A 24320-nucleotide genomic window follows, 5' to 3' on the forward strand; every position below is an offset into this window, starting at 1 on the left:
CCTAAAACCTCCCTTGATATTGCTTTCTGTGATAGTAGCTTGATGAGCGGCGTAGAAGGCAGGAAAGAACGTGATCTTAGTAATGTGGGTTATATGACGTCTCATTAGATGCTCTATTTCTCGACCATAGGCCTTTTTTAGCGGCCCAAAGCACCCGACATCAGGGGGTTGAAGCAGGTGGGAAGAATGAGGTGGCATACAGAGTGTGATTATTTTGTTCTCCTCACAATATATCTCAAAGTCGGTCGAATGGTGGCTTTCGTGGCCATAAAGGATTAGAAGACGATAGCCACCAACGGATCGGTTAGTTGTACATCGATCAAAGTGCTTTAGCCACTCAAGACCCGTCTTATTATCCGTCCAGCCATTTTGGGTCGTAGCAATGGCCCAAGTGGCCGGGAGGTTGCTTTCTTGGTACCAATTGGCAAGGTGATATTGGCCTGCAACCACGATAAATGGATCGATTGCCCGGCCGTCTACATTAATCGCTTGGATCGCTGTAACCCATTCCCGATTTCCAGGTTGTATTGATTTCGGTCTTCCTCGCCTCTCTGAGCCAGTGACAACTATACCGCTTGAAATCACGCCCATCATAAAGCCAGTCTCATCAAAGTTCCAGATATCATCTAATTGGATGCCATACTTTGCAATTACGTTCTGTACAAGCCTGAACCAATTGCGAATAACAGTCAGATCTTCACATTTGGCCCTCTGGTAGTCATATCTCCGATGAAAACATGTCTTGAGCTTTTTATGTCGCTTGACAAAGTTAGAAGCCCAGCGCTTGCCGACAGGTGATGCGTCGCGATCGGCAAGCAATCGGTTGGCCATTTCTTCAATACCACGCAGTCGCGGGGGAAATCCTCGCGAATCTAGGTCGAGGATAAATCGAATAATAGCTTGTTCCTCTAGATCAGATAGTTTCCGTGACTTAGGTGTAGTATCATATCGAGAAGAAATGCCATGGGTTCGGCGCCAGAGTGAACCGTAGGAGGCCTGGTATATCTCAGCTGCGCGATGGAGACCTAATTCTGGGTTGTTTTGATAGGCTTGAAGCGCAAGAATGATATTTGCCTTTTAATTTGATTGAGACATGATTGATGGTTGAGGATCAATTGATTAAATAGAAATGTTATAGGGTGAGGGATTTTTGGTCCACTCGCTTATCATGTACGTTAATTAAAACTTGCTTTTCTGTTGCTATGGTATAAACCTTATTCTTTCAATTGTACTATTCCATATTATGCCCTGCCCCAAATGGCGGATTATTACGGCTTCCCCTAATAACTAAAATGCATGGGCCATATAAACTGGCCAATCATTTCACTTAATATGGCTCTGATCAACCACATCAAATAAAATATCCAAAACTTCAAACTGGTCGCAATACTTTAATGTGGATTTAAATTAATTAATAATTTGGGAAAATACTCCCCTAATTGTTATCTTTCGATGCCTGTCACTTTGATCTATTTTACCTGATATTGAATCTATGACCGTGCCCCCCGTACTTCAATAGCGCCATTTTGAATTATATGGGAATTTCTATGACCTAGCAGGCAAAGTCCTAGCTGACTAGTTGGTAAGGGAAATTCGGGGTAAGAAAATGGAGATTCTGATTGGTGCAGAAGCACCGACCCCCTGTCGACGCCATGTCACTGACCCGCCAACTATGCCGTAAGAGGAACTTCCATAGACGACAGGGGGTTTCCTCTTTCAGTGAAAGTGGGAGAGACAATAAGGATGTAGGGACAACATCCACTTTCCGTTACGTTCTGTCTTCCGCAGTGACGATCCTGTGTGCCGAGCGATAGTAACATATAGATTAAGTCTGTAATCTTCCCTTGTGGCGTCTTTATCTGTTTATAGGCATACCCAGGCGGATACAAGAAATTTGAGATGTCGTGCTCTTCTCGGCGAGGCAAGCCGCGTTTTATCTCACAGCGTAACGCCACTGCCAAAGCCAAAGATTACTCCCGTTCGGTAAATACCGGTTTCGCATCACATGATGTGTTTTTGCTGAAGAAAGTGGCTTGAGCTAGAGGCTGCACCGGCCTCGCGACATACGGACATGGATCATGTAGAATTCGGCATTACCAGCCCCCGACCCCCCTTTAGCAAAGTTAGCCCATTCGGGGCTCACCTGGCAGCCAATGCCATTGGGCTTGAATGACGAAGTCGTTGGTTGAGAACTTGGAGGCCAGCCAGGGTTCCCCAATGTGCCGCCGCCGGTCGATGCTAATGGAGGGTGCCACAAGGCAAGCTCCTGACTGGTAATTCGTTTTAATACCAAGCCGTTAATCACTTTCTTTGCACAACGTGCCATGATCAGCCCGGTCGCTCCAGCTCAGCAACCCAACATGACTGGGGAAACGGGCCCCATCACGGCATCACTACCGGTCGACATGACCATCGCCGGCTTCTTCGCGATCGCGTGCTACAACTGTGTCGAGATCCTCATCTCGCTGCTCAACCGCTTTAGGCGCCATGACAGCTTGTACTTCTGGAGCATCGTTGTCGCGACGCTAGGGATTGTGCTGCACTCGATAGTCGTGCTGCTGCGCTACTACAGCCTTGGACCGAACTTTCCACTCGCGGCTTTAACGTGCGTCGGATGGTATGGCATGGTCACTGGGCAATCTGTTGTTCTCTATTCGAGGCTGCATCTCATTGTCTCGGATAGGGCAAAGACGCGGTGGGTGCTGGTTATGATCATCACGGATTTCTTCATCCTGCACGTTCCGGTTACGGTCATGTTTCTTGGTAGCAACACGCGGCAGTCGAGTCGGTTTCTGCCCGCATTCAACCTTTACGAGCGCATTCAGCTCGCAGGCTTCTCCATTCAAGAGACCATCATCTCCGGCCTTTATATCTGGGAAGCATCTCGCGGTCTCAAACCCATCTTCGCCATCAGAAGGACGACGGAGCGCAAAGTCATTCGACACCTTATCATTGTCAATGTCCTGGTCGTGCTCCTCGACGTCAGCCTCATTATCACTCAGTACCTGGATCATTTTCAGATTGCGACCACATACAAGCCTGTGGTTTACAGCATCAAGCTAAAGATGGAATTCGTCGTTCTAAATAAGTTGTTGCTTCTTGTGCGGCATCGGGAATGCAACTGTATGCAGGTTGTAGACGAATCTGGGAACGGTTTACCCCGACCGTCGTACCTCAATATGACAGAATATCGGACGGATGAGCAAGCTCCTGCGGGATTCAACGACACAGGGATCCAGCTACATCAACTCTAAACTACTAATTCGACTCACCCGCCAGATACTACTTGCGGTGCATTCTTCCCACCACTGCCAGCCGTCTTCGAAGATGAAGGGACCCGTCCCCGCTGGGTGGAGGTGGATATGCCGAACATAACCTTGGACGAGGTGGAACAGAAAGTCATGGCGGCCAAGGCATGGAAAGCACCCGGGGAAGACGGCTTACCAGCAATGGTATGGAAACAACTTTGGCCAGTGGCCCAGGACCGGGTACTGCACTTATTCCGAACGTCATTGATAGATGGAGTACTGCCGGACCAATGGAGATGCGCCAAGATCATCCAGCTCAAGAAGCCAGGCAAGGGCAACTACGCGATCGCCAAGCCATGGAGACCGATCTCACTGCTATCGACGCTGGGCAAGATTCTTGAGGCGGTTGTGGCGGACAGGATCTCGTACGCCGTCGAGACGTTCGGACTTCTACCGACAAACCATTTTGGAGTAAGGAAACGGCGGTCGGCAGAGCAGGCACTGCTGCTCTTCCAAGAACAAGTATACAAAACATGGAGAAACCGTAAAGTGGTTAGTCTGATCAGCTTCGACGTTAAAGGCGCCTATAACGGCGTATTCAAGGAGCGACTACTGCAGAGACTGGAAGCCAGGGGCATGCCACAGTGGCTGGTCAGGTGGGTCGGTGCTTTCTGCTCGAATCGCACAGCTAGTATCGTAGTGAACGGCCATACATCAGAGCAACGGGAGTTACTTCAGGCAGGTCTGCCACAGGGATCGCCGCTGTCGCCGGTCCTGTTCCTCTTTTTCAACGCAGACCTGGTGCAAATTAGAATCGACTCAAAAGGCGGATCAATCGCTTTTGTCAACGACTACTCGGCCTGGGTGACGAGACCGACGGCGGAGGCCAACAGAGCAGGCATCCAGGCCATCATAGACCGAGCATTGGACTGGGAGAGACGAAGTGGAGCGGCGTTCGAAGGTGGTAAGACAAGCTTCGTACACTTCACGCGTAACCCCGAACGCACAAGCGAGGCACCTTTAGTGATCAAGGGAAAGGAGGTCAAACCGAAGCAAAGTGCTAAGATCCTGGGAGAGGTGAAGAATGCGAAAACTACGGTACAAGGAACACATGGTAAGAATAGCGGCCAAAGGGCTGTCGGCGGCCATAAGCCTAAGAAGACTCAAGATGTTACTGCCCCAGACAGTAAGAATCCAGATGAAGTAATAGCCAGATACTCCTCCACAATTGGCTCGAGAGACGACCAGAATCCCGCGATTCGCCTATATCCGCGGCTCGCTTATAAAACACCTTACTTTATTTTGTTCTCAATACCCGAGATTCGTAACCTGTATCTGATAAAAACTCGGACTTTTGAAGTCAAGCTTTGAAAATTCAAATCGACCACTTCAAACTTCGTTACTCAAGGCTGTTTTGTGCAAACCGTGACCGGTTTGCCTCTCTTGTGCATTCCTGCAATATCGGTTCCAACTAGGCCGTGTCGCTGATTGGTTGAAACTCTCCGGGCCAGGGTTATGTGTTAGACGCGACAGAGGGTTAGGGTTCAAGACAGTCAAGGAATAGCAAGCCAATGCTACGTCAAGGTGCAGAATCATTATTCACTCAGTCCGGCTCAGTAGGGTCGACGTATGATGGAGAATTACGTACAACTGAATGAGGAACCCAGGATCACTGAAATGGCTGAAGGAAGCGCTCATAGAGCAAAATAGCAAGCAGCAGGAGACGACCCAAAAAAGTCTATCCCAAGCCCTTTGCCATGGCTTACATCGCGTTGACTGCAACCTTGTTAGTAGTTTAGCCGGTGAGATACAGCAAATCAGGGCAATGCGGCGACCTGGTCCTGATCAGAGGACGTTGCAAACCTCTCTTGGGCTTGCGTCACGTTGGCATCACTGATGTGTGTGCTCGGATCATCGACCACTTCACCCTGACGTTCACTTCCCGATCGCGGGGTAGATTGCAGATGGCTCACATGCTACACTCGGCTTCAGCCGAAAGTTCAAAAGATCGGGTTTCCCCAGGTAACATGTCTTTCCGCTAATATTAATTCAAAGATCACAACGTGCAGTTCCATCACCTTTCGGTGAATGAGCCTTGTTTTGAGACCTAATTCCATTCATCCTAACCAATCCGCGTCTGAGACTGCCGACATGGACTATAGTTTGCTCTCTACGCCGCCATCGTGTTGCGCCGACTTTGCTCTTGTTCCTGTACGGGCTCCTCTAATTCTTGGGCGACCAGTGCCCATCATGCCCTTCCGTAAGGATGAAAACGGCGCTGATTCCAGAATACAGATTGGGACAGGCAACCCGTCGATCGCCGCCGAGCTCGCAGAGGTGCAGCGATATCTCAAGTCTAGTGGGCTAAAGCACACAATGTACTCCACTGGCACCATGCTCGGTGAGCCTTGCTGATTGCGTGCTCTGGGGATGGAAACCAAATTTTACGAGGCTGACAAAAGGGCGTACTGTCCACTTGCATGTCTAGAAGGTAGCTGGGACGAAGTCATGACGGTGATCGGTAAAGCACATGCCGTGGTTCATCAGCGTAACGTGGCAAGGGTTCAGTCGACGGTGACTGTCAGCACCAGGTGAGCTTGCCCGTCCACCATCTGTGGACTACACCTTGAAATGGAAAAGAGGCTCACAACACATGGACAGGACTGATAAGAGGGAGACGGCGGAGGGCAAGGTAGACCCGGTCGAGAGTGCAGCCTGAGAACGGACAGTTTTGAACTTAGGAAGGAATCATAAGGAAAGGGTGGCGACCTCGAATTAGATGCTGATGGTCAGCTTAATCGTACGGCTTATGTCGTTTCCATTTTCCTTGAAAGCGAGGATGAAAGTTGCCGAGTGGGCTGCACACAGAAAGTAGTTGGAGGCGGCCTTGGCGACTGATAAAACAAAAATGGGTTGACTGTGTTGTTCTTCTAAGTTATATATGTCCGAGAGGAGCACAGCTCCTTACATAGTATCCACATCCTAGCCACCAGCAGATCGGACCATCTTCGTCGTACCGTCTCAACACGTATATGACTTGCCGGGGCGAGTGACCTGCTGCAGTTTTGTGCCACCTAAAGAGATAAATGGATCTTTTGGACCAAGTCCATAAACGAAGTACCATGCTTCGAGAGGTGTAGGGCCCTTTCTCAAGCCATGATAGATAAAAATCTAAACGTCGCGAGAAGTCAGCAATGACCAACTTCGAGACCCAATAAACTAACCGACTCGTCATTATTGTCATTTTTCATGTCTGCTGTCTTCTTTACTCCTCTGAATTGAACCCAAGCTGCCGTATGACCCTCATCATCAGCGTCACAAACACCGCCGCCGCGCCTTCCTCTCTATTATTTCTTGGACGCCTGGGTCACTTTCCGCGCCAGATCAGTGCTCTTGTCCCTTGCGTCGCGACAAACACCGCACTCGCCCGAAACCACCTCGTTCGTCACCTTCGTCACGAACTTGCCACATATGGTAGCGCAGGGTACCATCCCCACGGGCTGTTCGCCTACGCGCTGCCCGCATACCTGACAGATGATCGTGTCCAGGTTGATGAAGCACATGCTAGTGCCCCATTCACGACCGAAGCTTTATAAGGTCAAATTCAGTTGGAAAAGCGTCTGTGTGCAACGCAACACAGGGACGTTGCTTATAATTCCACGATGACGAAGATGTGTTTGGGGTCGCCACGAGGAGTTTTATTGCGCGGGGCCGGGATGGGCAATGAACAAGTGGATGGGGGAGGTTTGAGCCCTAAAACTTAAAATTAGGGACATACAAAGTATCGGCTACTGGTCGATTATTCTCTATTTTGAGAACTTGGGTTCCGGCGGCGATAAATATGGGGAGGCAGCCATTATGGCTATCTTGGTGAGTTTCTCTTCATTACTTTTACTCTCTAAATCTTGGTCTCTGCCCCAACGAGAACATGAGTGGAACAAGAGCATCCCCTCGACTATGCTAAGCCTCCCGCTTTCTTAACATCTGCTTGCCAAGAAAGTAAGATGACAGGGAAAGGTAGGGTAAGAACCTGTTAGATACGCACAAATACGATGGGGTGGGTGTATCAAAGTGTGGACCAGAATGTGGTGATGTTGTCACATTGTGTATTTTACATAATGGGACGTGCGATCGTTATAGCACTGATACTCCAGTCAGACCCCAGTATAAAGATGTACCGGCATATGGGACTTAGAGCGGGGAAGCAACTCAAACCAAGAACATACACACATCCAATGAGACGCATCAGAGAATCAGAGCGGGCCACCGTTGCTAAAAACAACTGTCTCGCCGTCCGGGGCGTCAACATATTCAGCCTTCGTAGGCACATGGCCGCTCAGAGGCCCCGTGTAGCTGCTTCCTTCATGTGTTCCTCATACTGCAACTCCGAATCCATCACCAGTCTCTGGATCTTGCCACTTTTCTTCGGAATGATTGTTTGGCCTTGGTCGTATACGGGCGTTCAGCACGGCGCGTGAAGTGGATGATGACCGTCTTATCCTCCTCAAACGTCGCCCCGCTTCGTCTCTCCCACTCCAGTGTTCTATCGATGACGGCCTGAATGCCTGCTCGGTTTGCTTCTGCTGTCGGGGCCGTCACCCAGGCCGAGTAATCGTCGATGAACACGATTGACCCACTTTTTAAGGCGGTTTTATGCTGAACGAGATCTGCATTAAAGAACAGGAACAGCAACGGTGACAAAGGCGATCCTGGTGGGAGCCCAACCTGGCAAAGAACGTGCTGAGCTAAGGCAGTCTATCTACGCACTAATTACAAAATGCTATTGACTTTGGCAGGATTAGTCATTCGCGACGCGAAATTAGACTTCCCCATCGAAATGCAGTTTCTGCAAAAGCGTCAACAGATCACACTATCCAGCATATCATTGGTACAAACGGCACATCGTATCGAGCCTGTTGCCCGTCAGCGGGAGGACCAGGCGCGGCTGGGAGCAGCAGCTGCAAGGCAAGCCTGTTGTCAGAGAGGCTGTGATGGGCCTGTGGGCGCGGCAGCTCGGGACTGCCCTCGAGTGGTTACGGCAATATAAAGGGTGTGTCAGCGCCCCTCATCTAGCTGAGCCTTGAAATAGTAAGATCAGACAAAAGAAAACAGTATGGAGGGGAAGGAAAGGAGGAGAGGAGGAGAGGTGCGAGTGCGTCCTGAGCTGATCTCGTCTAGTGGCGGGGGAGATCTTGTCGAAGAAGGCGCTTATCTTGGACAGCTCGACGAACCTGTCGAAGTATTTTCCTATTGCTAGGTTGACGGCTGCATTCAGTGAGGGGCGAGCCGAATCCGATGACGCGGCGGCACCTTTAGGCAATAGAAGATATGATCCGGTGCTTTGCGTCGGTTGCATGAACAGACCAGGCGTGCATCGCCATGGTCGAATCTCTCGTGATATGCGGCGAAATAACCGTGGAGGGGTCTCGCTGCAAGAAGTTGATGCATGGCTGTTCGCCAAATCTCTCATTCCGGCGGGCAGCCTGTGGTCGCCTTGAGATTGAGTCTCTTGTACTGCTCAGGGGCAGAGGTGGACCACCACGTCACGAATGCTTCTTTCGGTTTCCGTCTTGCGATCCTTCGCAAGTATGTTAGTGTTGGCTGAGTCCCCTCTAGCCCGGGGGCTGATGACGCTGCTTTGGCCAGTTTATCGGCCTGTTCGTTGCCTGGGATGTCGGTGTGTCCTAGCACCCAGCGTACCTGTGTGGCTCCATGCGATGCTGTTAAAGCCTGAAACTCAAGAAAGACGTCTTGAGACGAGTCAGACGGTGTACTTCGCAGGCATGTAGCGACCGCGAGGTTGTCTAGGCAGTTTATGATGTTTCACGATACCGATTCTTGTAGGTTTAGGGCGGCCTTTAGGCCTTCTAATGCTCCTCTAGCTTTGACATCGAAGACCTCAGTTGGTCCGAGGCGACCTGATCCGTCGAAGACGTGTTCTGAAGCTGCTTTCTTTCTGTATTTGGTATCTTCGTTTGATGAGATCGTGGTAAGTGGACTGACTGGGTGGTAGCGTTCGACTCGCAACAGGATGGCTCTCGTCAAGCGACTTGAGTCCTGCGGGAAACCTGAGTCGCCGCGCTTCGAGGACCTGGGTAACTGGCAGTATCCCACTTTCCCGGTGGAGGGGGGCGGTGGATGTCGCCTTCCAGAGGGGCAGTATAGCTCTCATGGACTGGTTCAAGGCCTTGTTCATTCTCTGTATGAGATGCTGGTTGCTCGATGGCGGGTTTCTGATAGGCTGGCTTCATCGTGGCCTTGTCATGCCCTGGTACCACGCTTCGGAACCGTAGAGCAGGACTGGCTCGACTGACACCCCTGACGGCGTTTCGGACAGCACCCGGCAGCGGACCGTGTTTCGTATCGCTTAGTACTCGCAGGTGGTAGGCCACTGCCTTCGCTTTCGCCGCCCACTTCTCTACATGGATTCGGAACGATAGCCTACTATCAAGCCAGCGCAGAGCCGACTCGGGATGTTTCTCGACGTCACTGTGACATACCGGCGGGGTGGTCCTCAGTTTACTGCGAGAGAAGTGCATGACATTGGTCTTCTTCGTGTCGAAGGAGACGCCGTTTGTCGCGTCCCAACGCACGGTAGCTTTGCCGGATGAGGGACCTGGCTAGGCGTTTACTTGCGGGACGATAGTGGACTCGGATCGATGTCCTCAGGTGGTATTGGCATTGTGGTTGTTGAGTAACTGAATGGGTTTACCCTGAATAAATTTCTTTTCTCCTTAATATACTATTTGTTCGCTCCGATCGGCCCCTCAATCCCATGCATGCAACTTATATCAATTGGTGGACATCCTGAAGATAAGATTGATTTAAGCATTTGGATCTGCAACTTCAGCATACGTAGGTTCGGGAGACATATCGCCTCGCCGGGTTGAACGGGTTGCACGACCCAAGCTCATACCAACCTCGACTGAGACTTGAATACGCTGCTTGCTTAACTGCAACAGATCGTTGTCAAATTTAATCCTCTCCTCTTGGAATGCGACAATAATGGAAGAGCCGCCAAACTGAAAATGTCCCAGCTCATCACCCTTCTTGACCTGTACGCCACCTTTCTGAAATTGCTCGTGTATGCTGCATATAGTCAGAACGCGAACTATACATGCCTATGGAGCACAATTGTACTTACACGACAGATCCCACATTCGTTGCTCCGATGGCGACAAACAAGACATCGCCAAATTCAGCCGTCTCGATGATGGCATACGCCCTTCTATTTCTCGTTAAGATATCTACTTGACTCTGTAAAGCAACAGGATCGACTTGATAATAGTCGCCGGGAATACTCCGAAATAATTTGATTTTGCCGGTCACAGGTGAGTGGTATCGATGATAGTCTTGTGGCGATAGACGAAAGCTGGCAACGGCTGCGTTTTCGTACTTTGAACCGACTTGTGTATCCATGACGAGGTTGGTAATGCTAAAATCATGGCCTTTAATCCAAATCTTCTTTGTTTCTGCAACTGATTCGTACGTGACAACTCTTGAATCGGCCACAACGACCGCGGTTAATGCATCATCAGCCCGGTGGATCGGCCTTGAGCCGGCTTTGTGCGCTCGGGCGAAGAAATCTTCGAATGTTTTATACTCATTAATATCCGAAGGGTCAAAGTCATCCATGTTGATACTATAATAATCAACGAATTTGCTAATTTGCTCCTTGGATGCTGGAGATGCCTCTTTCTTACCTATTCGCATGTTAATACCTTCCACCCGCAGCCCTGAGCCCAAGACATACCCTTTTCTAGGGACTTATTGTGTATATAAAGTCGCATGGCGTGTGTCGTATCAATCCATTCAGTAATATGGTTGAACAGGAAGAGGAGCTTGAGCTTTTTGCCGAGCGGGATTATCTCCCGCTCGAGTTGCCCAGTCTGCGACAGTATGTAAGAAAGTGTGCGAGATAGGAGATCACGGACAACTCACTTTGCGATTGCAAGACAGCCATCCCCAGTGGGCGTTCTATTCCGGGATTAGCACGCTAACTATAATGATCTTATTCTATTCAATGAGATTATCATACTGGATGTACCCATGAAAGCAAATAGTTGAGGACGTTATGGAAGAAAGCCGAAACACTGAACATTGTAGCAGAATTATCTAAGATTTGTTAAGAAAATTATTAAGATGCATGGGCCTGGTCATAACAGGGCGTCATGCTACATTTATGAATGAATCTTGTGATTTCTCATGGCGCACTAGTGACGTCATAAATACGCTACTGGTAAGTTAACCGTTGCGTTTATCAAAACTATGAATAATTAATACGTGTGTAAAGCTCTAGCTTGACGTCATTAACGAAACCTTTTTAGTGGATAATAACTTAATTTACTTGAGTTAAGGAAATGTATGACGTAGCATCGCCTTGCTATGTCCTGTTAATGGTATTATCACATCACAAGCAAGAAGGTAATAGAAAACCACGTTATTAGTTGCAGCAGGTAAAAAGGAAAGAAAAACAAAAAAGGTATCTTGGAGAATACTATCAGCATACGGTTATTCGCCTTGTAAGCCAGTCTCGCTACTTTGAGGTACAAGAGCAACGCCAGTTGAGGGTGGTCATCTCTCCTCCTGTTTCGACTTGTGGGCTGGCACCGTTTACTGCCTGAGGACCCGTCACAGCCGCATTATAAACTGCAATTATGTTCTCATCCAAAATTTCATCATCAATTAGGCAAATAAATCTGTGCATAGGCTGCTTGCTTGTTCTTCAGCCTATTTTACCCACGACAGTTCGCCGAGGGTGGATTATGGGACCTCAAGTGCTACCAGCACCGCCCATTCGTTGATTATACAGCGTCTGAAAACAGATAACTTTCCACAATTAGAGACGAACCCTTTTCAGTAAAGACCTAAGGTGTCGAAGATTAGTGAAGACATGTTTAACAGATTTAGGACCATGTCAAACGGCCGCCATGCCGCCTGATTCAATGGCCTCTGCCCAGCCAATTCTAATATTTCCCCTCATTAGACGTTGATCGAGGCTACCTAGCAAGATGACACTTTGAGGGCTTTAAGCGGATGGGATTGCTCGGGACCCATTGTTGGAAGTGCGATGGTAGTGGTTGTTGCTAGTACTAAATATCAGAAAGAAAGAACATGCAATCATTGTTGTCTCAGAATCCCCAATTCATCCGGATATACAAGTTTCTGAACGGACCAAGGAGCGGCATAGGATCTCTTCCAGCATGTCACACCTTCCTTACTAGCCGCTGCATTATTCTTCCGTACATTCTCATTCATCGGGTCTACATATTCGCTGGATGGAGTCGAGGGGTGAGGGAGCAAATTGTTCATAGGCATCCCAGCACCTGCGGTCTAGTGTCATATTTGGGGTTAGCGTGGGAACGGCACAATTACGTCTAGGAAGACTGCACCAAACAGAAATCGCACCGGGCACCAAATATCAGGACACTATTGCGGCACTTGGCAGAGCCCTGTTCGTGGTCAATACTCTAGACTTTGAGCCAGGAATGGAAGCTTACATAGTAACTCGCACAGGGGCTGGTCATCTTAGGGAAATACCATCTATCAAAGATAGCTTAGTTGTATGTTGATTCTCTAACGGAACGAAGAAGAAAGGTGCAAAATGGATCAAAAGGAATGAGATCAAGGATCCGCAGGGCCAGGGTATGGAATCTTCCTAGTAAAGTCTTCAACGCAGCACAGCCGGAAGGGTTAAAATACTATCTATAAATTAATCAACGACCCAACAGCTGTAGTGGATATCATTCTGATGGCAAAATCCGCCAGCTCGTGCCGTTGTGGGTGCGATTGGTTTGGCTGTATCAGTTCGGTAATTCTTGCGTTCAATTAGCGGGTGGCCATTTACGCTAAACGTGGACAAATGATTTTGCCTTATGGAGCCGGCTGCACTGTAATATTGTGTCTACACGGTGGTAGGAAGCTTGTTCTGATGAACCAAGCCAAGATGCTGAACCAATCTCAACCGTCCAGCTATTTGCTGTGGTAGGCGCTGGTTTCAGAAAGTTCGCCATTGCCATGTCATGTCGTTGCAAAGCCATATGCGTGACACCTTGTTGACTAAATCGTGCATGTGGAGAGCTCCCTGCGTCCTGGCTCATGTTTGGTTAGCAACAGGTAGGAGGCTTGAGATGGTTACATGCTAAATCTATGTAAACTGCGCAGCCGACGCGGTTTAACGCCTATCATGCAAGCCCCAATGCCATCGTCTAGGTCTATAACGTCGCGATTCGGTTGCTCCCGGATTTATGGAGGCATATCTATAATCCTTAGAGGAATAATCTGAGAGTCTGGGCTTTATTCTACTATGTCTGTGTGTTCACGCTGAAATAACCATGGTGCGTGCATATAAAATGAAGCACGGACCGCGACGGTCATGCCGCAAAATAACCTTCCCGCAGGTGAATAACCTTTATCGGTAGGAAAGCCCCAAGCGCCATTAGGGATGCGGCTAAGGGGCCTCGGAGTTACATTTTTAAAGAGTTCGAGTTAGTCGCAAACGTCACGCCCACGACATCGCACAGCTCTTTCTAGACTCTGATAAAGCCATGATGGAAGTTCTCGAAATAAAGGCGCTTCTCGGGCAGGAACTGCCAGGACTAGAGGCCGTTATAAGTGATGCGTAATTTGATATGTGAGTAGCTCAAGGATAATCTCGATTTCCTCACTAGGTAGTACGCTATTTACATCGTAAGCTGTTAAACAATAGTTGCTCGTGACAATGTAACAGTATGATGCACGCTCACTGACGTCAGAAAATAGATATCGTCAGCACTAATGATTACGCCACGTTTCAAGATATCATCGAGGGGCTCGCGCTTCTTTAACGCCTACGTGAGTGGCTTATTGTGACCAACCGATTCCCCACTTATGCAGTACTGCTCATAAATCCAATCCAACCAAACAAAGTATCAAACAAATCAAAACAAATGTTCTAATAACTCGCTTCAAATCAAACAAAAGGTCAAATCCCGGAATATACATACAATATGAAATATCTGTGATAAAGTAATACTGAGGGTATCGAAGGTGTTATCAAAAGGGTCCAAGTTACATGTGGCTGTCCTGGGCCACCAAGTCTGACATGAAATAGGCACGCTTAAATACTCCGTAGTACCTATCGCCTGTAGTGTCTAGTGTCGATAATGTCACGATTAGGCTAGCAGCAGAAAGATAAATTGCAAAGTGAGCAACCGCGCAGCTCGGGCCGGCGAGGATGTTACTATCATGTTAGAGACAGAGTTGTCTTGCTCCGTTCGGCGGCCTCATGGGGCCAGTCTGAGTGTTTTCAAACAGCGTTTTTATAATAATACTGATCGTTATCTTTGAGACTGAATATTCGTAAGTGACTGAAGATGCATGACGATGATATGATTTCCAAAGTCACTAAAGTCCATACGGATTGCAGTCAATCCATACAGGGGACGCGTTAGCTTCGTTAGAACCACTTAAACTCAAACGAATTCGCGTATAGAAAATGAGATAACAAGGAAGCCAGCCAACTGGGAAGCCAGAATCCCATTTTGACGCGTTAAATTTAATCAAGGTGTCATATTGAGAGGCCTGTTTCAGGTGAAAGTGGATTGTGGGGAACCACAGCGATTGTGAGCCAATGATTATGCGTACAAACCACTTTCAGCAAAAGTGGGAGAAGTGATAGAGATGTATACACTCTCCCATATGGGGAAAAAAATATCGGCATCTCCCAACAACTCTCGCTTCACATTCTCATCCGTCAAGACATCATAAAAGCATTCCTGTATTGAACTAAAACAATCTGCGAGGAAAATCGCATTGACTTTGATTTAGTTCAACTGCTCCACTCTTTAATTCTCGATGGTTGCGAGCAGGTATATTTTCTTCTGAGTATGCCACATTGCAAGGCTTGAGGGCAAACTTGTCGTTAACGTTCAGCTCGAAACGTCGGAGCCTACAATCCAGTCATTGACAGACCGCTTGGAGGCAATTAAGCCAGCACACAGTGCATAAGGGACAGCTACTAATGAATAGTTACCACTGGAGAAAGTCTTCAGCCCAGCGGGCTGACTCACTGATTCGTACACGGCTTATCGTGCTTTCGTTCTCCCACGACTTCTTCATCTCCGGCTGGCCCTTCCATTCTACAACGTACTCTACCTTCCCATGTCGTATTCGCTTGTCCAGCAGTCACGCTCCTGAATGGTCTTCATAAGTGCCCTTCAACGTGAGGCCATTGAGAATCATGGCTTAACCATTGAGGGTTGATGCTTCTGCACATGTTCGACTATTTTTCTTTTTGTCTTCCTTCCTCCATTCTTTTCTTCTCTTTCTTTCTCTTTTTCTTCTTCCTTTTTTTTTTTAAAAAAAAAAAAAAAAAAAAAAAAAAACATTCCTTTAGGGACTGGGATTCACCCTCTCATGAGCAGAGGGCTCAAATTTGCGTTACTTGTCGCTGGCTGGCCGCTCGAACGAGGAGACGGATTCCTAAATCTCTGGTTACCGGCTCTCGACTTATAGACGCATTCGGGAACAACGGAGACCTACAGAATCAGACAATAGCAAGTTGTCGTAGCAGTCAACGCACACATAAGTATGATTCTTCGTTGGTCAGCAAGGACGCTGTGAGGTGTAATGGTAGATTTGTAACTCACAGCACTTCGTGTCTTTTTGTTTCCAGCTCGAAACGCCAACACCAGCGAGAAATACAGGTCTTGAAGTACGGAAATGCCCCGCATTTTGCGAGTCGAAGGTGGCCGCAGCTTCTAAGCTTGTAATTGAGTACCTGACAATGGCTCGGTTTTATAAATGGAGGTGCTAACTAGGCATTCCAGGAAGAGCGCTGTTCTCCATCCGAATAAGCGAAGAGAGCAAAAGACAACATGCGTCAGAATGATGACAGATTGCAGATCCGACTAGAGCGGGGTCTCTCATGGCGGAGGCGGCAGCGAGCTTTGGGAGTTTTATATTTCAGTCACTGAAATAACCAGCCCCATTCCCTTACCATATTTTCCTGGCCTATGCCGTACTCGGGTAGGGTCTAGAGACCGACCCCCCGTGCTTTCCTTTCCACCGTAGGTGCCCGTGCGTCAAGCACGGGGGGTAAGGTGACAAGGCAAAGGGGCGGGTGACTGGGGAATAAATTAGATACCTCATTTTTGTATGTAGCCCCACCAAAAAAATAAGTCACTCCTTTAGTTGAATTGTCCCTCTTTGCTGCACTGATGATGCCCACGATATGTCATTACCCCTCACAAACATCACAACGAAATCACCACTCAATATCCTCAATACCAACAAGGTAATTACTTTATTCAGTCATGATAATTGCAATTTCTATTCAATTGAGACGATGGATACATCAATCAAAAGCCCTAAACTGGCTCTTACTGCAGTGCAAAAATATATCAATTCTGACACCGGAAACCCTAATGTCTTGTGATATACAGCTTATAACCTTGAGATGCGTACTGTCGCGGCTGTCGAGCTTCTAAGGGAAGGATATTACTCCTCAGCCGTTAAAGCTGCCAAGGCATGGAGGGTACCATATAAAAGGCTGCTTTCTCGACAAAAAGGAAAACATCCTGTCTCTCAAAATGGCGGCAACTTCACACTTTTCTCGCCGGAAGAAGAGAAGGCGATCCTCGCTTGGTGATGGCGCCGCGTCACTCAGGGACATCATATACAGATGCGTACTCTTCGACAGTATGCTAATTGCATTCTAAAAGCAACTAACCGACTTCCAACGGCTTCCAGATACTGGGCAAGACGTTTTCTCAGAAGATATTCCTCTATTCTTCATAGAAAGAAGAGCTCAACCATCGCAGTGTAAAGAAAGGCGATGGCAGACCGAGCCAACGTCGAAGAGTGGTTTCGCAAGTGGCATGATTACGCGGAAAAAGGCATAGATTATGAGGATGTGTGGAACATCGATGAGACAGGCTTCCAGATCGATTATCTTAAAAATGGGATGTTCCTGTGGACTTTTGGGGAAATCGACAAGCCTATCTTGACTGATGCACACGAGACAATAAGCGTCACGATTATTGAGTCGATATCAGCAAAAGGACGGGTTATTCCAGCGTTTATCATCATGCCGGGCGTACAGCTGCCGTCTCGGTGGGTTGACAATCGCCTTGAACCGGGCACAACGATCGTTACAACACCAAACGGCTATATCGATGATATCTCCGCGTTAGAATTCTTCGACCACTTTGAACGGCTTTCCCGGACTCAAAGAATTCCGGGAAAAAGAACACTATTACTAGACGGTTGTGAGAATCATTTTACCAAAGAGCTTTTCCAAAAAGCCCAAGATGCAGGCGTGGTGTTGTTCCCTTTCCCGCCTCACTTGACACATATCCTTCAACCGCTAGATGTGGGGCTATTCTGTGTATACAAGCATTGGCATCAGGAAATCCTTCTTCGTGAGATTGCAGATGGCGCTACAGACTTCAATAAAGCTGACTTTTTGTTCCATTTACAGGAGGTACGCGCCCGTACTACTAAGAGAAGCACTATCATCTCATCTTGGCAAAAGACCGGCATCTATCCCTTCGATCCTGAGGTTGTACTAGCCCGTATGATAAATCCCTTATCATCACTATCTTTGGAGGTAGCTGAAGAGTCGTTACCTGGCTATATCTCACGAGGGTCCTCTTCCACCCACAGCAGCGATAGCAACTCCGAAATGAGTGAGGAAGACGGCGTTCCGCCGCCTCATGAGGTACACCATTCGAATCGTCACGACCAGGAGATTCGATTGATGTCAACGCCACCTCCGCGTGTCAACTGGATCGAAATGAACACGCCGGAGCTCAAGTTGCGACAGATCCGTCAGTACGAGGAATATGTGGCCCTCAGGATCGAATGCTCAATAACCTCGGGCACGCCTCTGACTCCCTCGGTGTCGCATGTCAATGAAAAGCTGCGGAGGGCACGTACAACTCTTGCAGTCAATGGGATTACTGCGACTCAGGAAATGCGCCGTCTCAAGGAGAAGAACCTTAGAAGGTCTGCCCGGGATCAGGGGACCACCATACTGGCAGATTACGGGCCAATTACTATATACGATGCCAGACTTCGCGTCGCAAAGGATCAGCACAACCGGCTGGCGGGTCAGGCGGCCGAGGAAGCTCGTGTGCACACTAAAGAAGTTAGGGTTGAAGTCGGGTATTTACGACGATGGATTGCAGCGGTCAGGAAGATGCTCAGGGCTTCTTTAAAGGATCTACGGATTGCTGATCTATACAGCAGCCAGCCGACTTATTCTCAGAAAAGGAAGCTATTCACAGCGGCCGAATTTTATATAAAAAAACAACACCAAGATTGTATACGGTCGACGGCGGTGATAGGGTCAAGATACCGGCTTCACCGCGAGCTTCTGGCTAAAAGTAAAGATTCCAAGGTGAAAGCGACTAATGCAAAGGAATCAGAAAGTCGGGAAGCCCCTAGAGTATTTATCTTTCACTGGAATCCCCAATTACTTCTTCCATTTGACTATGACTTCAATATCGTGAAGGAGGCGTTGGAATTTATTATCAGTGACGAGGAAAAACGCCGCTCCAATCGGAAGAAGATGTCGTTGGAAGCTGACGGCCTGGAAATCGTTGAAGATGATGGGGAAATGGATGAAGATGATGAATATGACGATGACAATGAAGAAATAGTCATTGGGGATACTATTGAAGTCAGTTAGGGCGAGTTCATTGTCCCAAAGGATGAAGAAAATACCGAATAGTCGTGATGGTTGCTTGGTGTTTTGGCAATATGCATTTTTGGTGGGGCTTGCAAATGTTAGATTGGCGGCTGGGAATTGTTAGATACGCGTGTAGGGTTAATATCCAATTAAAATAGGGTTAATTTTCACACTTGAGGATCAATCTAGTCCCCAGGAGCTTCTGTCTCTGTTCTTCTTCTCTGTTCTTTTTTGGTGTTTTCCCCGCTACCCGGTATTGATATATCTGGGGACCCACAAAATACAAGTTTCTTTTATCGAGGCGCTATCACTAATCCAACAGGAATGGGCTCCACTTCCCTTATTGCAATATTATTCTTGTATCCAAAAGAGGGGTGAAACCCCTCTTTGACAGACTGATCAAAAGAATCAAGTCGACGATCAATAACATCAGAACATTCTGGTCCACACTTGGATACACTCACCCCATCGTATTCGTGCGTATCTAACACGGACATATCAATACCGGGTGGCGGGGAAAACACCTGAAAGGACAGAACAGAGACAGAAAAAGGACGAGCTCCTGGGACTAGATTGATCCCCAAGTGTGAAAATTAACCTCATTTTAATTGGACATCAACCCTACTCGCGTATCAACAATCCCAGCCGCCAATCTAACAAAAAGTGAAGGGCCTAGGAGATGGCTTAGGATTCGGCCTGGAGATGGATGCTTGCCAATTGAGCAGCATCAATTCGTCTCCTGAGGGAAATAAATAGAATTGAATTGCTTTGTTAGGACCTTCGTTAACCGTGTACAGAGGGCATGGGTCTAAGCGCGCCACCAAGAACAATCGCTCATCCACAATATCCAATGCGGGCCAGCTGAAAATCCCGACGTACCAGGATTTGGCCCTTAAGTTGCGTGGAATACTGTCTTATTTTTAATAGGTCTGTGCCTCTTATTGGGAGCCTGTCATGAGAATAATCTGATTGGTTATCGCTGAGTAGGCGGAGATTGCAAGAGCTGACTTCCATCCCGTCTCATTCTTTATAATACGTGGCGTAGGCATAGGGAGAAGTAGAGGCTTTGAAGGTCTCCCTAAGCGTTGAAAGAAATGTTGGCGAGGTACATCGAATTCAAACACTCTCCCTTGCACACCTCTCGGACATGAGATGTGGCGTCTACTACTAGTCTACCATCCGCGGCAGGTAACTTCACGAGTTGGGGAGAAAAGAGAGGCGTACGCACAGACACAGAAAACAGACCAAAAAAGAAGGTATATTTAACACCGTTGGTCCAGTCTGCCGCCAACCTTTAGTCGACCTATCGCCTCATCATTCATAATTAACATGATCAGATCATCAGCAGAGCCTGCCAAGCCCAAGCGAAAGGGTATGCTTCCTTTTCCATTTATTTATTTGTTAGTCTAGTTTTATTATTCTCATGCCATGGATCTCCGGCGTATTGTAGTAAACAGGAACAAAGCAAAGCAAAGCAGGACAGCATACCCCTACCATACTAACACAACATTATTCAGGCACCAGAAGGGTTTCTACCCTTACTCCCGCACGACTCGCCCGCAAGAGGGCCAACGATCGAGAGGCCCAGAGGGCGATCCGCGCCCGCACCAAAGAGCGCATCGAGCGGTTAGAGCGCGAGTTGGCTGAGCTCAGGAGCAAACAAGGCCATGACCAAACCGTCCAAGAATTATTGCGTCGTAACAAGGCAATCGAGAAAGAGCTAATTCGTCTCAAGGAAATCATGAAGGTGCCAATGACTTCGTCAACTTACACTGCACTAGGTCTAACTCCACGACAGCTCTCATTGCCTGATAAGATCTTCCCGTCAACAGTCTATAATGGCAACCTCAGTATTGGTAATGATGCCATTCCTAGCTCTCACGGATCACCATTCCCAGGCGACTACAATTCCCTCCTTGACTACAGCCAACAATACGTCCCCTTACGCAACGACTGCGAATTCTTGGCGAGCACTGTCTCCTGCAATATCCACTCCAACGTCTCGACGCCATCATCATCAGCCGGCTATAGCGTTGGTTATATCCCAATCAGCGTGCCCACCTCGGTCCTACCCTCCAATAACACCAGCTCCTCAAGCCTCGGCGCGGCGTGTGACAAGAACGTTGTTAAGATGGAGTATGACGACGTGGGCCATCATGCTACAATACCCCAAGAGCTTCGTCTGCCCGATATGAGGCATGGCGAGGAGATTACTCACACTCAATATCTAAACGCCGGGTTCTGCCTCGGTAATCTTTCGCTACGCCCCACCACAGCCTATTCTCATTCCTACATGCCGCACCAGCAGCAGCAGCAGTCCCCCTGGAACATGTATCCCATACACTACCCCTCGCCACATTCATCGGTTCGTTAAGTTATCCCAGCGGTTGAAACTGGCACATACCCAGGCTGACCATGCCATTGGCGGTGCCGCCTCAATTATCTTCTTATGGGTTTCGCCCAGAACTGTTGCCAGCAGGCCCGGCCAAGGCGATCTGCCAGACTCTGGGACACGCATAACTCCACTCCCTATATTCTAATTCTGTGCCTGCAGGTGACCCACTGCAAGCCACGAAGTGTGTTACTCCGAACTACTTTTAAGCTCAAAGTTGCATCAGCAAGAAACTCCCGGCTAGCTGTGATAAAATGGCCGAACTTTGACCTCCCGAGACGGCGGGAGCAAGCTATTCTGGATTGGGATATTAACACGCATGCTGCAGATGCAATTGCGCAGGGATAGTCTGGAAGATAACATGTTGCTATTAACCGTGTCTTGGTATTGAGGGGCTACTTAGCGCTGTTTATGGTGGACGCTGTTGGAGGGTCGGAATCGGCCGGAGGCGAAGGCAGCCACTGCTTTTGTTGACATGTGACAGAGCACTATCCATTTGATGTGGACAATGGCTGCGGACGTTATTCCTGTTTGAAGATTTCGGTTACAGAATGTGTATGATCATGTTGACGAGCCAATTTTCGGTGTGAAGGAAATGAATGGCATGGAGCTAACTCATCATGATTGATGCTATAATTCATTCTCGTCGGAAATGCAACCCAAGATCCAGGGGAGCTTTTAAGGCGCTAACTTCATCTTTCTAGGGAGAACTTAATTCCTTTCGTCCAAGATTAGATAAAAGCCCTAGAGAAGAAAGCATGGCTGCGCTGCGCGTCTGTGTCCACGTCTATGTTTTGAAAGCCTGTCTGATTCTGGGCAGTTTTGCTTTTGATGCACAGCTATTCCCTATATCCGATACCAAGCGTTTTTAGTCCAAAGCAGGGGGGTATGGATTCCAAAATGAGATGTCGTGAGCGGCCTGGATGAAGTTGGTGATTTGCTGCGGCTAGGGATGTTACATAATCCTCTGTTTTGTTGCGTATTTTCCAAGCTTTAAATTCAGGATAATTGTGGATTATGTTCCCAAGAACCGTACAGCTGGGTTTTTACGCAACAGTACTGTATCCGTAGTGAATGTTAGAGAATAAGCAACGCGTGCCTATTGGTTCGTTGCTCTGGGTGGGGAACGGGTCACTTACCATCAAGGGAAACGTTTGTTAGTGGGTCCAGTTTTAGCCCTCAGTCCCGCTAATTCTTGTTGTCGAACCACCTGTTGTGATGTATCATGTTTTTTCCTTGATGATGGTTGTTCTAGTCTTCCAGCCATGATTCTTGGCGAAGAAATGGACTTAAATGTGGGCCAGGACTAGTTAGATTACTGGAGAAGGATGGACTGCGTGGCTTTGAGTGTCAGAGGAATGATCCATTTTTATTGGTCAATTGTGATCTGATACCCCCCCGTTACCGGTGCAATTGCTCCGAGGTACACAATGGTGTGACCTTAGTACTACATGATGCATTCATAATGGCCTAGACTTCTGGCACTTTGGCGAGAAGACCGCGGTCTAGAACCTCCCCAGCATACCAAGAGCCAAACAGGCCAGTTTTGTATATAAAAGACTGCCTTCATAGTAGAATATAATTTCACCTAGTGTCAATTTGTAAATCCCCTCTTCTACCGGCTAGGTCCTATGGATTTCATATCCTACTTTTCCTGAGCAATTAGTTCCTCAGCCCTGTAAGAGGGCGATAAAAGCCCTTGCAAAAACAGGTAACATGGCGGCTATGGGCTATACCCTCAAGCCCAAACATGTGTGCGTGTCACCTAGCCTCTACCAGCAGTGCTAAGCTAAGAATGCAAGTAGTGCAGAGAGTCATATCCAGCTTATCATTCAGGAACTGCGTGACATGGACCGCGGTCTGCGCAACACCGTCAAGCATCAGCAAATAGCTGTGGAAGCGAGTTTGGTTGAATGGAGGCGCCGCGAACTATCAACAAATGCGAATACTAAGAACCTAATGGAAGGAATAGTGCCGAATAATTAGACAGATATAAATTGCAGAAGGCCATGGCGCTCTATGCGGCTGGGGATGCAACAATCCCCCGCCCCACAACTGTGCAGTCCATTGTCATCGACATAACAAACTCAATTTAACTCGAAACCACAATTTCTCATGCAATTTTGTAACTCCTATGATAACCCATATATCATACTCCAGAAGCAGGTGAGCCAAAAGTTTTCACCTATAAATTCTAAATCGCAATGAAAATATCATAAACTACCGGTGTCTGATTAATTAAATTTGATTGCTACATTCTCCTCCAGTGGCCTCGATACCTTCCTGATAGGTCCTTATATTATGTCCACTCCTGCCGCATATTCCATAGTGACTTGCCCTCGGTCACGTCAAACTTCCTTAGCCACCACTTCTCGATAATTCGGCCACTACCTGCATATTAATATCCACCCCATCAATTAGTTCCCTATCTTCTTCTATACTTATCTTTCCTCTATTTTATAAGTGGGTTCATTCGCCGAGTTAATATCTCATTCGCTTATCAAAGGTCTTATATCTCAGCCCTAATTAATGGCATATCATGCATAACTGCCTTTATTCCCTTAGAGACTTGAACGCTCCAAGAATCGAATCCGGAGAATTACTTTGGTGGCCTACCGATTTGCCTTTCAAGGTATTCAGACTGAAATTGGGCCCCAAGGGACGTCTTTGGGGACTTTGAAACCTTAAGGGTAGGGCTGGCCTCCTCCCAGCCGGCGTTGGAGTCCGTAACTGCACATCAAGCTTAGAGAGCACGTTTTCCGGGTCAAGAGGAACCTGTCCAGCCCCTCTAAAGGCAGACCTGATGTTTTCTTCTGTCATAGCAGCTTGAAAAGCAGCGTGAAAGGCCGGAAAGAACTCGGTCTTGGAAATATGGGTTACAGGCCACTGATCAGAGGCTCTATTTCTCGACCATATACCTTTTTTAGAAGCTGAAGTATCCGAAATTAAGAGACTTAAGCAGGTAGGAAGAATGAGGCGGCACAAAGAGCGTTATAATATTATTCTC

General features: G+C 47.9%; 5 protein-coding genes across 5 annotated transcripts; 4 read left to right on the forward strand and 1 right to left on the reverse strand.

Annotated features, from left to right (window-relative positions):
• Positions 1-2360: 2360 nt before the first annotated feature.
• Positions 2361-3254, forward strand: FOBCDRAFT_276626 (uncharacterized protein; the record flags this gene model as incomplete). Its single annotated transcript, XM_054705554.1, has 1 exon — positions 2361-3254. One exon carries the CDS (start codon positions 2361-2363, stop codon positions 3252-3254), a length of 894 nt encoding a protein of 297 aa, XP_054561529.1.
• A 2145-nt stretch (positions 3255-5399) lies between these two features.
• FOBCDRAFT_251762 (MTH1187/YkoF-like protein) lies at positions 5400-6203 on the forward strand (the record flags this gene model as incomplete). Its single annotated transcript, XM_054705556.2, has 3 exons — positions 5400-5649; positions 5737-5839; positions 5910-6203. The coding sequence occupies 3 exons, from the start codon at positions 5400-5402 to the stop codon at positions 5965-5967; spliced, it is 411 nt and encodes a 136-aa protein (XP_054561531.1). The 3' UTR covers positions 5968-6203.
• A 3734-nt stretch (positions 6204-9937) lies between these two features.
• On the reverse strand, positions 9938-11373 carry FOBCDRAFT_262621 (phosphatidylserine decarboxylase-domain-containing protein). Its single transcript, XM_054705557.2, has 5 exons — positions 11287-11373; positions 11190-11225; positions 11002-11137; positions 10393-10951; positions 9938-10337 (listed from the first exon to the last, which is right to left on the reverse strand). Exons 1-5 carry the CDS (start codon positions 11347-11349, stop codon positions 10073-10075), a joined length of 1059 nt encoding a protein of 352 aa, XP_054561532.2. The 5' UTR covers positions 11350-11373; the 3' UTR covers positions 9938-10072.
• Positions 11374-20250: 8877 nt separating this feature from the next.
• On the forward strand, positions 20251-21461 carry FOBCDRAFT_139249 (uncharacterized protein; the record flags this gene model as incomplete). The annotated part of the gene is made up of 3 exons (XM_054705560.2): positions 20251-20293; positions 20439-21286; positions 21330-21461. The coding sequence occupies 3 exons, from the start codon at positions 20251-20253 to the stop codon at positions 21459-21461; spliced, it is 1023 nt and encodes a 340-aa protein (XP_054561535.2).
• A 1452-nt stretch (positions 21462-22913) lies between these two features.
• FOBCDRAFT_227565 (uncharacterized protein) lies at positions 22914-23434 on the forward strand. Its single transcript, XM_054705561.2, has 2 exons — positions 22914-23067; positions 23119-23434. Exons 1-2 carry the CDS (start codon positions 23030-23032, stop codon positions 23297-23299), a joined length of 219 nt encoding a protein of 72 aa, XP_054561536.1. The 5' UTR covers positions 22914-23029; the 3' UTR covers positions 23300-23434.
• The last annotated feature ends 886 nt before the right edge of the window (positions 23435-24320 follow it).

The sequence above is a fragment of the Fusarium oxysporum genome, chromosome VII (assembly GCF_013085055.1).
Source record: "Fusarium oxysporum Fo47 chromosome VII, complete sequence".
In the NCBI taxonomy this organism is placed as follows: Eukaryota; Fungi; Ascomycota; class Sordariomycetes; order Hypocreales; family Nectriaceae; genus Fusarium; species Fusarium oxysporum.

Excerpts from the sequence above, each read along its gene's own strand:
- FOBCDRAFT_262621 (XM_054705557.2), bottom strand. The coding sequence starts at position 11,349 with ATGTTCAGTGTTTCGGCTTTCTTCCATAACGTCCTCAACTATTTGCTT. Across the intron at positions 10,952-11,001 it reads CAATAAGTCCCTAGAAAAGG|GTAAGAAAGAGGCATCTCCA; the intron begins GTATGTCTTGGG and ends ACATGCGAATAG. Across the intron at positions 10,338-10,392 it reads ACGAATGTGGGATCTGTCGT|CATACACGAGCAATTTCAGA; the intron begins GTAAGTACAATT and ends GACTATATGCAG.
- FOBCDRAFT_227565 (XM_054705561.2), top strand. The coding sequence starts at position 23,030 with ATGGCGGCTATGGGCTATACCCTCAAGCCCAAACATGT. Across the intron at positions 23,068-23,118 it reads ACCCTCAAGCCCAAACATGT|TGCAGAGAGTCATATCCAGC; the intron begins GTGCGTGTCACC and ends GAATGCAAGTAG.